The following is an 11,694-nucleotide window of genomic DNA, read 5'->3' on the forward strand; positions in this document are numbered from 1 at the left end:
TATTGGGGAAGAGGTTATCTTTGTGTTTCTTCGCCACAGGGACCTCTTTGGATACCTGCCAAGTGGACTCGAGCTGCTGTGAATGTTTCGAGCACTACTAGTAACAGAGACGGACAGGAAGAGAGTGGAAGAGAAGATTCGCCTAGTACTTCTACCGAGAGTGTATGCAATTAAAGGGTTGCCCAGGAATTTATCATGGGAGATTTGCTGATGTAAAAGTTATGAATCTTATCTTCTGTTACTGAATTCGCTACATCGATTTTCATTAAGAAAGTTTGGTACACAGTATTGTTTCACATGCAAACAGCCAGGTTGCTTGGCCTGGATTGCTTTTAGATGTAAGACCTGTGGAGGCAAATGGTGGCGTGAGCAAAATAATTTGTCAGGTATTTGGTGTAGAACCTGTGCTTTTACATTATCATTAGATACACGGCAACATGGTTTAGAACAGGCAACAGGTTTGCAAATAATTGAGGCATTGCAATTATATGAAGCTGATGAGCAGAGTATATTAGCTTATTTATGCTGGTATACTAAGTATATTATAAAAAGACTGAGTGTGATCAGGGGTACAAAAATTATAGCAGCCCAGTGTGGGAAAATTACACCCTTAACAACAATAGTACCTCGTGGTCCCTTTTGAGGCAATCCACAACGATATTTAAATTTCTGTGTAAAAGCATACAATCAATTTGAAAGAAAATTATGATCTCTTTATGGTTTTGGATTTTGAAAACAATCCTAATGATGCAAGGACACCCTAGCATTCCTATTGGACCCAGAGAAAACATTTGGGTAACGTTTGCCAACCAAACGGGTCAAATGGATTTTTGTCTGAGTATGGTCAAAGCATCTGATCCCTTTCAAACATGTTTGATTGGCATCCCTTACCTTGATACGAGTGATTTTAGAGGATGGGTTAATTCTAATCCTACCAAAATTGAGGTGGAACGTGCATGTAATGTAACCAAAGAATGCACAAATGGCACCAAAGGCATGACGTCTCTTTTGTTGGTAGCTAATCTAAACAGGACAATGATAGACAGTCCTAGTGAGTTACAAGTATTTGGAGCTGTGTATGGAAATGACTCTTGTTTTAGACTCAATATGAAAAAGGAAAAGATCTTTTTACAATGGCAGCGAACGATTGGAAATGTATCCACCACGAACATAACAGCACAAAATCCTCCATATGACAATATGACCTGGTGCCAAGGCTACGTCAGAAATGTGTCAGTCAGTGTGATGAAGCCAAAATATTTACCACCTGGTTATTTCTTGATTTGTGGAAATAGAGCATGGTCTGGCATTCCTAGGCATCCCATTGGTGGACCATGTTACTTGGGAAAATTGACAATGTTTACACCTCATCATGGCTAGGCTTCGCGAACGAAGATTTGGGAAGGGCTCTACCCACTTTTCTTGCAAGCGCGTTGGTGGCTAAAAAGGCCAATACGAGAAAGGCAAGTCCGGTTGCAAAAGACACAGCAGAAAGACTCCTTAGAGGGTATATTCTGCAAGGCTCGATTCTTTCTGCGTTGTCTTTTCTCCTCAAGGGTGAATCTGCGTGCTTTCTCAAAAGCATCAGCAGCGTTATAAATGGTGTGTCTCCAGGCCTCCCGATTAGAGGCCAGAGTGGACCAGTTATGGTGATCAATATGCCCGAGGCTGAGTTGTTGCTTCAGGGAGTCCTTGTATCTTTTCTTCGGCGCTCCTCTCTTGCGGCAGCCGGAGGCAAGTTCACCATAGAGCAGGATCTTAGGGAGGCGGTGGTCCTTCATCCTGGAGACGTGCCCTGCCCATCGCAGTTGCGTTCTCAGTAACATGGCCTCAATACTTGTAATTGCTGCCTGTTCGAGAACAGATGTATTGGTCACATAGTCTGACCAGTGGATGTTAAGGATTGTACGGAGGCAGCGTTGATGGAAGCGTTCTAGGAGATGCAGGTGGTGGCGGTAGATGACCCATGTTTCGGAACCATATAAAAGAGTAGACAGCACTATGGCTCTGTAAACACTGATCTTGGTACTTTTCTTCAAGTGTTTATTACGCCATACTCGTTTATGGAGTTTTCCAAAAGCACTATATGCCTTCGCTAACCTATTGTCTATCTCCCCATCAATCTTACCATCCGAGGAGATGAGGCTGCCTAGGTAATTAAACTGTTGGACTGATTTGAGTTCTGATTGGCCGATGGTGATGTGGGGATGATGGAAGACTTCCTGAGGTGCAGGCTGATGGAGAACTTCTGTCTTCTTTAAGCTGACTTCCAGCCCAAAGAGCTCAGCAGCATCTGCAAAGCAGGATGTTAAACGCTGCAGAGCTGCTTCTGTGTGGGCAACAAGGGCAGCGTCATCAGCATAGAGCAGCTCCCGGACAAGATGGTTTAGGGTCTTAGTATGGGCCTTCAGTCGCCTTAGGTTGAATAGCCTTCCATCAGTACGATATCGAATGTAGATACCGTCCTGATCATCGAGGTCTGCCGTGGCCCTTTGGAGCATCATACTGAAAAAGACTGTGAATAGGGTAGGAGCGAGAACGCAGCCTTGTTTCACACCATTCTTTATTAGAAAGGGCTCAGAAAGTGTGTTGCCATATCTGACTTGGCCGTGCAGATCCTCATGAAGTGAGATGATCATTTTAAGGAACTTGGGGGGACAACCTAAACGTTCCAAAATCTGCCACAGACCTTTTCTGCTCACAGTATCGAAAGCCTTGGTGAGGTCGACAAAGGTTACATAGAGACCTTTGTTCTGTTCCCTACACTTTTCTTGCAGTTGTCTGAGAACAAATATCATGTCTGTGGTGCTCCTGTTGGCTCTGAAGCCACACTGACTTTCAGGTAGAATTTCTTCTGCTATAGCGGGTATTAGTCTGTTCAGAAGTATTCTTGCCAAGATTTTGCCAGCAATGGAGAGCAGAGTAATACCACGGTAATTTGAGCAGTCTGATTTAGTACCTTTCTTCTTATACAAGGTGATGATGACTGCATCACGAAGGTCTGATGGTAGTTCGCCTAGTTCCCAACAGCGCACCACGAGCTCATGAAATTTAGCATGGAGTGCAAGGCCCCCATGTTTCCAGACTTCAGGTGGGATTCCATCAACCCCAGCTGCCTTGCCGATTTTCACCTGCTGTATGGCCTTGAGGGTTTCTCCTAAAGTGGGGGCAGTATCCAATTCGTATTTCACCGGTTGTTGTGTGATGGACTGAATTGCTGAGTCTTGTACTACACGGTTGGTACTGAAAAGAGTCTGAAAGTGTTCAGACCATCTATTCAGGATGGAGGTTTGATCTGTCAGAAGCGTTTGACCACCTGCACTGAGTAGTGGGCTTTGGACTTGGTATGTAGGCCCATATGCTGTTTTCAGGGCCTCATAGAATCCTTTGTGATCCCCTGTATCTGCACATAGTTGAGTTTTTGCAGCTAGATCGGTCCACCACTTGTTCTGGATGTCACGGAGTTTCTGTTGGAGCTTGCTGCATGCAAGACGAAAGGCTGTTTTTCTTGCGTGACAGGATGGCAGTGCAAGGTGTGCTTGGTGGGCGGTTCTCTTCTTCCTCAACAATTCCTGGATTTCTTGATTATTTTCATCAAACCAGTCCTTGTTCTTCTTGAGGGAGAACCCTAAGGATTCTTCAGAGGATTGCAGGATGCTACTTTTAATATGCTGCCAAATTGTTTCAGGAGAGGAATCTGCAGAATCTGTGGAATGGTTATCAAGCTTAGTTTGAAGGTTTGCCTGGAATCTTTCTCTTACTGTGGCTGATTGGAGATCGTTAACTTGGAGTCTTCTCCTTGGGATACTGCCCCTTTTGGGTTTGAATTTGAGATAAAAGTTGAGTTTACAGCGCACAAGCCGATGGTCTGTTTGACATTCTGCGCTGTGCATCACGCGGGTATGGAGGACATCGTGGACATCTCTCCGTCGCACCAAGACATAATCAATGAGGTGCCAATGCTTAGACCTGGGGTGCATCCAGGTTGTCTTCAGACTATTTTTCTGCTGAAAGATAGTATTGGTGATGGTAAACTGTTGCTCCGCACAGAATTCTAGCAGAAGTCGACCATTATCGTTGCAGTTTCCAACACCATGCTTGCCTAATACTCCTTTCCAGCCTTCAAAGTTCTTACCTACTCTGGCGTTGAAATCACCAAGGATAATGATCTTATCATCTGTGGGCACCTTTTGGGTCCTATGGTTTTGACCTGTCTGGCATGGGCGACCCTACCGAAGGCATGAACCCTCGCCAGCATAGCTCGCAACCACATAGGGGTCGCAATGGATTTTTTAGGTGAGATGCAGTATGCGCGGAACTGAACCCACCCTTTAATCCTGAGGTTCATCTGCCAGGGCCGAGCAAGCTTGGACGGTGGCAGCGAGGTCCTCAGGACGTAGGTTTGATTAGAGTGACCTTCTCTTAGATGGATGGCCTTACAGGGCTAAGCGAGCTCCATCTGCCTGGGTTTGGGATGAGAGTTGTCCTTCTCCTAGGATGACTGCCAGAAGGCTAATGAGCTCATCCTGCCCAAGGATGTATGTTTACACCTACTATGAGACAAATAACGCAACTGAAAAGGAAAAATGTTCGGAACAAACGAGAAACTGAATTTGATAGATACTGCAAATCAGTAGAAAACCAACCCATTAAATTTTGGACACCTACGGTAAACTTCTTTGCATCCATATTTGCCCCCATTGGAGCAAAAAAGGGCCTGGTTCTTGTCCAAAGAACAGCCTGTTGGGTAAGGAATCAAATGAATAGAACTTCGAAAATTCTAGGAGAATTGGCTCATGACTTTGATGAAATAAGACATGCTGTTTTACAAAACAGAGCAGCTATAGATTTTCTATTGCTGGCTCAGGGGCATGGATGTGAAGAATTTGAAGGCATGTGTTGCATGAATCTTTCTGATCACTCTCAGTCCATCTACCAAAAACTTAAAGAAATGCAAGGTCATCTGAATGACTTTGAAGTCCAAAAAGATCCTGTTAGGGAATGGTTAGTAAAATTAGGCTTAGGACCATGGCTCGCTGAGATCGCTAAACAAGCTATTTCACTTTTGCTAATATTGCTGGCTGCTTTATGCGTCGTTCCTTGTGTTTTCAAATGTATACAGAACATGCTAACGAAGGCAATGAATGATGTGTTTTTAACATTGTCAATAAGAAACGGGGGAAGTGTGGAAAATATTGCAGAAACATGGTTATTAGAGAGAGGGCATGAGAAAGATTCTATAGCTCTGGTCTCACGCTAAAGCAAGGAAAACAATTAGAAGGTCACTGTTCACTGTGTTTGTGAAACTGCATTGTCTAAGAAACTGTGAAGCTGCATTGTCTGATGTGAAGCTGCATTGTCTATGAAAATGCATACGTGATAGAAAAGGTAGTAGCAACAGGATGGGAAATGTAGAGAAAGTAGCAAAGTAGTAAATAAAGTAACTATAAGCATGAGAAAGAAGCAGCATTTGCGCAAATAAGATTTAGGTAATTGGAAGCCAATGATGAGCTAGTGCTTGCAATATGTATGAAGCTAATTAATAAGTATATAAAAACAGAAAGCTACAGTAATAAATCGGATTAGATGTAACACGAAAACTGTGTTCGTGTCATCTTTTCTCGTCGTCTACAACACACCCCCACCTCTTACCTCTGGGAAACATGAGTTGCATCCTCCTGGATCCTCCAGCTGGATGCTGCTGGCTCTGGGCAGCTCCCACCCTTCAGCAGGGGATGCCAAAGGGAGCTCTGGGGACTGTCCCGAGGGCAGGGGACACCCACTGTGGGTCACAGCAACACTGAGCCATCTCAGGCCTGGGCTCTTCTGCCTGCAGGGCAACAAACAGCCAAGCAGGGACACTGGGACACTGAAAGGAAACAGGGACAACAAACTCAGGAGCCTGGGACACCACAGCCCCCAAACCTGCCCAGGCTCCAGCTGCTGCACAGACCTGTGGCCACACAGGACCCAAACCCACCCCCAGCACAGACAACCCTGGGGAGGTCAAGCTGCTCATTCCCAACCACAACCAAACATCCAGTGCCACTGTCTGCCAGCCCCTGCTCCCAGGAATCAATCATCTTGCCCATTTCCTTTCTTTACAGGTCCTTGCATTCACGTTCTACTATCAAACCATGATTAGCAAATTTAGCTATTACTGCAACCAACCCAGCTTGGCTTCCTAATTTCAAAGGATAGTGGGTTTGCCTTACCAGTATAGACTCTGGCTTAGGGGTAAATCTTAGAGGTTCTGCCCTTGTCCATTTTCTCAGAATTCCACTGGCCCACACAACAGGAACAACTGCAGCTGCCACTTCAGTCGGGACCATACTGCTGACAGGAGTTATTCCCTGCACAACAAGAGATGCTGCTTGGACACATTTAATTTCAGCAATTACAGTGTCAATATCCCCAGTTTTCAATTTCATTTCTGCCACAACTTTTCCAGTCCATCTCTTCCTAGCACAGGTTTGGGTGAGTTTGGCAAATAAACAAACTGAGAAACTACCCAATGTTTTCCCAGTCTAACCCCTGTCACACCAATCACCTGAACAGTGCCAGTCCTTAATTCTCCCTCTATTGGGTTAAGGATCGAGGACAGTCTGAGCAGGACATGTGCAAACCAAATGGTGGGGACTGGAATACACACCTGGCACTCCTGGAGCTCTTACAGTTACATTCAAGAGAAAACAGCCAATTGTACCATCACTGCTCAGTTCTTAGTCCCAATCCCACACTGCTTTTGCAGTTGGAGCACCACTTCTATAACCCAGTTACAGTCCATTAGAGAGCTCCACGTCTAGCATGGACAGGTACACCTGGGATACTCTCAGGAATGCCTGAATCCATTGCAGGGACCTTGCTTTGAACTCCCCAGGGCCGGGCACCCAGAGGATCTCCCCGAATAATCCTTTCGGTGCGCGCTGGAGTCCTCAGGGTGCCCCAGCCCAGGGGGCACCAGCAGCACTGTCCCTCCAGGGGGGCCCAATTTGGTCCCAAAAGGGATTTCAAGAGTCCTTCTTTGGAACCCACCAATGTGTACGGGTAGGAAGCCACAAGAAGGCCTCATTTATAAACGCAGGGGGATCTTGCCTGTGTCCCAGACTGCTCCGGGGATCTGAGGCCCTTCCCGAGAAAATCTCGGTGCCGGCGTGAAGGCCCAGAGATCCCTTGGAGCCACGGGAGAGCAGGCACAGAGTCCCTGCTGGGGGCCAATTTTGCTGCCTGAAATCAGCTCTTCAAAGAAACCTCTAAAACTCAGTTGGTGAGTGTTAGAAGCCAGGCAGTCCTACACACTGTGAGATATTTTAAGAGCTTAGTGAGTGAAAAAACATAAAGCTTTTATGAGGGACATCTGACCTCCCACAGACAGCTCCTTTATCCTTTCAGTACAAAATTATTTTCATGGAATGATTTAATAGGAAGTGCCCAGGAGTCCCAGACTGTGCTTTCCAGAACAGAAAATAAACAGAGGGAAGGAGCTTTGCACAAGTGTAACATACTCCAGAACAGACCTGACTTTAGTTTTACTCTTTATGTTCAAATATAGCACAAGACAAAAACTCTACCAGGAGAGCTGGCACTTTACCCACGGTACCCTCAAAGTCCCTCTCACGAGGGCTGTAGGAAAATTGCAGTTGTACGAGTCCCTTGTGCCTGCAGATGCCTGGGGATCCTCTCCATCCACCTCGTGCTCTCCCAACAGCAGAAAGGGTGACCTCAGGGACACGGTGGCACTCGACATCCTGCTGAGAGAGCAAGGAAACCTTTAGCATAAAGGTGATGTGGAATCTAAAACTTCCTTTCCTGGGAGCTTTGTGAAGCCTGCGACCAAAGAGGGGGAAAATTTGCATCTCCTTTGGTGCAGGTGTCACAGAGGCTGACAGAACTTTCACCTTTTTCAGACAATTGTGCCCTTTTTGGCTCCCTGGCAGCTCCAATGGCACCAGAACCCCCTTCCTGCACACACACGGCTGTCACACACAGGCACCCACACACCTTTGCTCCAGCCCACACGTGGCCAAGATTTCCTCATCCTGTACATCCCAAGGGGATTATTTTTGCTAGAGAGCACAGCAACCCCTCTGTCCTTGCAAACTGCCTCCCTGAAAAAAAGGAATCATTTTTCCTGGACACTTCCCCCACACTCAAGGTCTTTTAAAACTGTTGTCATGCCACCAAACCTGCTCAGGGTCCCTCCCAGCTTCTGCCTGTCCTTGCATTTAAAGGCACGTGCATATTCTATCTTCCAGCAGCAAAACCCAGCTCCTCACTGGCAGTATAAGCCCTGCTCTTACCTGGACAATCTCCCAGGCTCGGCACAGCTGTGGTTCATGGAGCAGCTTCCCCAGGCCCTTCTCTCTCCCAGCAGGAAGCACAACTCACCTCCACTCCACCAGCACCAGGGGAAACCACGAGCCAGGCTGCAAATTGACACAGAACGAGCAAAAAGCATTAATGCAGCACCAAGAAACTAAGTGAGACCAGTCTTCACCCCATAACCCTGCACAGGGAAAGGCTTTGGGATTCCGAGGCAAACCCTGAGACACCCAGAGAGCACCAGCCCCGCAGCCCTGCCACGGCTCCCCCCGGGGTCACCCGGCAGATAACGGGCTTACCCGGCCCCCGCTGCCCAACACAATGCGCCCCTAAACGCCCCCCAGCTCCCCTAGTCCATAAACACAGCGGACAAGGCGCTCTCACCTCCGCAGCCCGGGCAGCAGCGGGGCCGCACCCTCACCCCTCACACACAACCAGCCGCACCTCCCCCGCCCAACCTTATATACCGCGGGCCGCAGACGCTGCCCAATCAGCACTCGAGCGCCTCCGCCCAATCCCAGCCCGCCTGTCCCTGCGGCCCCGCCCCGCCCGCCCTGCCCGCTCACCCCGGCCCCGCCCCTCGCGCGGCCCCGCCCCCCGCTCCCTCAGCGCGGCTCCCGCCGCCGCCGCAGCCCCGGCAGCGCTGCTGGGGCCGGGGAAGGGCGGGTGAGAGCTCCGCGGTCACGTCCCGTCCGGGAGCTCTCCCGGGACAAGGGGAGCGAGGCGGGGAGCGGGGACAGCGGCGTTCTTGGGGGCGGGCAGGGCGGGGCCGGCGCGAGCCGGGGGACGGGCCTGGGCGGCCCGAGGGGCGGGGCCGGCGCGGTCCCGCCGCGCTTCGCTCTGGGGTTGTTTCGGGCTGGTTTTGGGTGCGGGTTTTGGGGGACTGCGCACACCCTCCCCTGGTCACAGCCCCGCCCCAGCTCGCTGCACCCAGCTGCACTGCCCGTACCCCTTGCTCAGCTCCGCGGGGATTTGTGCTTCCTCTGAAGGTGGCAAGTGTCTGCAAAGCGAGTCGGGAAGCCAGAGCGCTGCAGCCCCCGGGCCCCGCCGCGGCTTCCCCGCCGTCACCCGGCACCTCCCGCACGTCCCGCCCCGCAGCGTCGCTCCCGCTGCCGCCCTCGAACACAAGGAACGAACGCCCCTGCCCCCAGCACAGGCCGGTCCCTCCCCGGCAGCCTCGGCAGCGCCGGGAGCGGCCGCAGCCCCCAACGACGGGCGGGGCGCGCTGGGAGGGGCCGCGCGGGGCGGGGGCGGGTCCCGCGGCTGCGACCCCGCGGGGAAGGGACCCCCGGGCCGGCCCCGTCCGGCACCGCCGCTGGCCCTGCTCGGCCACCTCCCCTCGCCTCGCCCACAGTTTTAACATTAGAGAGCCCAGATTTAATCCAGAGCGCCACAAGCTCCCAAGTGCAGGGGATTTCCAGAGACTTGTTATTTTTCTCTTTTTAATGACCACGTTGCTAAAGTCAGGGAAATACAATCAGCATTCCCTAAATACCATCACTTCTACATCCACCTGCGATCAGGGGCCGATGGGCAGCAGCCTGCCCTGGACGGGCTGCAGGGATGGTGTGAAGGCCACTGTTCCCCAGGTTGGAATGACTCTGGCCATGATCCCCGGCCCGTGGACAGAAAGCCCAGAGCCAACAGGAACTCCAGCCAGCTGCAGGCAGATGTTACTCCGTCCCAGTTTGCCAGCGGTGAGGACAAAGGTGCCCTTCCCCGTTCGGAAGTGGAAGTCGTCCCCTGTGCAGAGCCCACTCTGATCCTGGGCCTCGTGGGAGCCAATTCCCTTGTCACAGCCCACTTCCTGCAGAGAAGAAAGGGAAAGATTGCACATAAGGAAGACAATCTTCCCTGGGAGGGTGGGGAGGTGGCCTGGCAGCTGTGGCTGCCCCATCGCTGGAAGTGGCCAAGGGTCTATTGGAAGGTGTCCCTGCCCGTGGCAGGGGGTGGAAGGAGATGATCCCTGAGGTCCCTTCCAAATCAACTGCAGGATTCCAGGACGATTTCATGCTCTCTCCCTGCATTTGTTTTGCGTTGTTTCCTCTCAAATATAAAATCTCCAATTTAGTTGAGTGTTAAGACAATACTTTTAAAATCTTTCCAGGAAGAAGAAGGATGTGTTCTGTAACACATATAGAAATCATTCCCACACCCACCAAATCATTGTGAACTAGAACCCTATTCCCTCATCCCTGTCCTTGTTTTCCTTGGCTGGAAAACCTGATGATCCACACTGGCTATTTTTAGGGTGGTCCCCTTGAAACTTCTGCGCTTGACCCATTGCTAAGTGGAGAGCACAGGACAAGGGAAGGACAAATTTCTCAGCACCCACCACCTGGAATTTTCCTTCTCCGCAACACGTTCCTGTTCCTGCTGTCTCTGGAGGTGCCCGCACGAGTCCTCCTTGTCCCAGCCCTACCAAACTGACACACGCACAGGAGAAATAACAGGTCTTGCTTGCACAATTCCCGACCCGTGGAAGGTGGCCACCCACCACCCCCCCCCTGCCCCCGGCCGGTCGCCGCCACTGCCCTGCCCGGCGGCCCCGAGCGCTTCAGGCCCGGCCCGGCCAACGCCTCGCTCGCCACGGGCGCCGCTTCCGACCCCCCCCGACCCTGAGGCCTCGCAGTCGCCGCCTGGCGGACACGGCCGGGAGCGGCACTGCAGCCGCGCCCCCCCCTTGCAAGACCCGCGGCGCCTTTCGCAAGTCCGGGCCTTTCTTCCCTAAAACCTGCCCTTACCTAGGAAAAGCTGAGCAATTCACACAGTTGCTGTTTCCAGCCCAGCTTCCCAAAGGATTTCCCTCTCCCGGCAGCAGCAGCAACAGCAGCATCAGCAACGCTCCCCGGGAAGCTCTGACTGAGGCTGGGAATCGACACACAACAAGCCAAGAGCATTAACTCAGCCCCAAAACACTCGACAAGAAACCAATTTAGAGTCACCTTTGTGACCCAAATCTCCCAAAAAAATGACCAGAAAATGACCCAAATCAGCCCAAAAAATAACCCAAAACTGACTCAAATCTCCCCAAAAATGACCCAAAACTGACCCAAATCACCCCAAAAAATGACCAGAAACTGACCCAAATCTCCCCAAAAAATGACCCAAATCATCCCCAAAAATGACCCAAAACTAACCCAAATCACCCCAAAAAATTACCCCAAACACCCCAAAACCTGGCCCCAAGCCAGCCCTAATCACCCCAAAAACTGCAAAAAAACTCCTCCAATAACTGACTCAAATCACCCCAAAAACTGATCCAAAACTCACGCAAAAACTGGCCCAAATCACCCCAAAAACTGACCCAAAACTGACCCAAATCACCCCTAAAAATGACCCAAAACTGACCCCAAAAACTGACCCAAATCA

At 50.4% G+C, this 11,694-nt stretch overlaps 1 protein-coding gene across 3 annotated transcripts in view; it reads right to left on the reverse strand.

Moving 5' to 3' along the window:
- Positions 1 to 5,644: 5,644 nt before the first annotated feature.
- Positions 5,645 to 11,694, reverse strand: part of LOC113974898 — a 423,368-nt gene continuing 417,318 nt past the window's right edge. The window contains exons 3-6 of one of the 3 annotated variants that reach the window (XM_027698460.1): positions 8,301 to 8,433; positions 7,592 to 7,751; positions 6,216 to 6,353; positions 5,645 to 5,869 (exon numbers count right to left, since the gene is read on the reverse strand). In XM_027698460.1, coding sequence (XP_027554261.1) covers positions 5,726 to 5,869; positions 6,216 to 6,353; positions 7,592 to 7,751; positions 8,301 to 8,433 — 575 coding nt within the window. In that variant the 3' untranslated portion in view covers positions 5,645 to 5,725. Of the gene's footprint in view, positions 6,354 to 7,591; positions 7,752 to 8,300; positions 8,434 to 11,694 lie in introns of all 3 variants that reach the window. The other 2 variants (XR_003536678.1, XR_003536677.1) reach the window with 2 other exon arrangements.

This window comes from Neopelma chrysocephalum, unplaced genomic scaffold, assembly GCF_003984885.1.
Source record: "Neopelma chrysocephalum unplaced genomic scaffold, ASM398488v2 Primary Assembly neopelma1_128, whole genome shotgun sequence".
In the NCBI taxonomy this organism is placed as follows: Eukaryota; Metazoa; Chordata; class Aves; order Passeriformes; family Pipridae; genus Neopelma; species Neopelma chrysocephalum.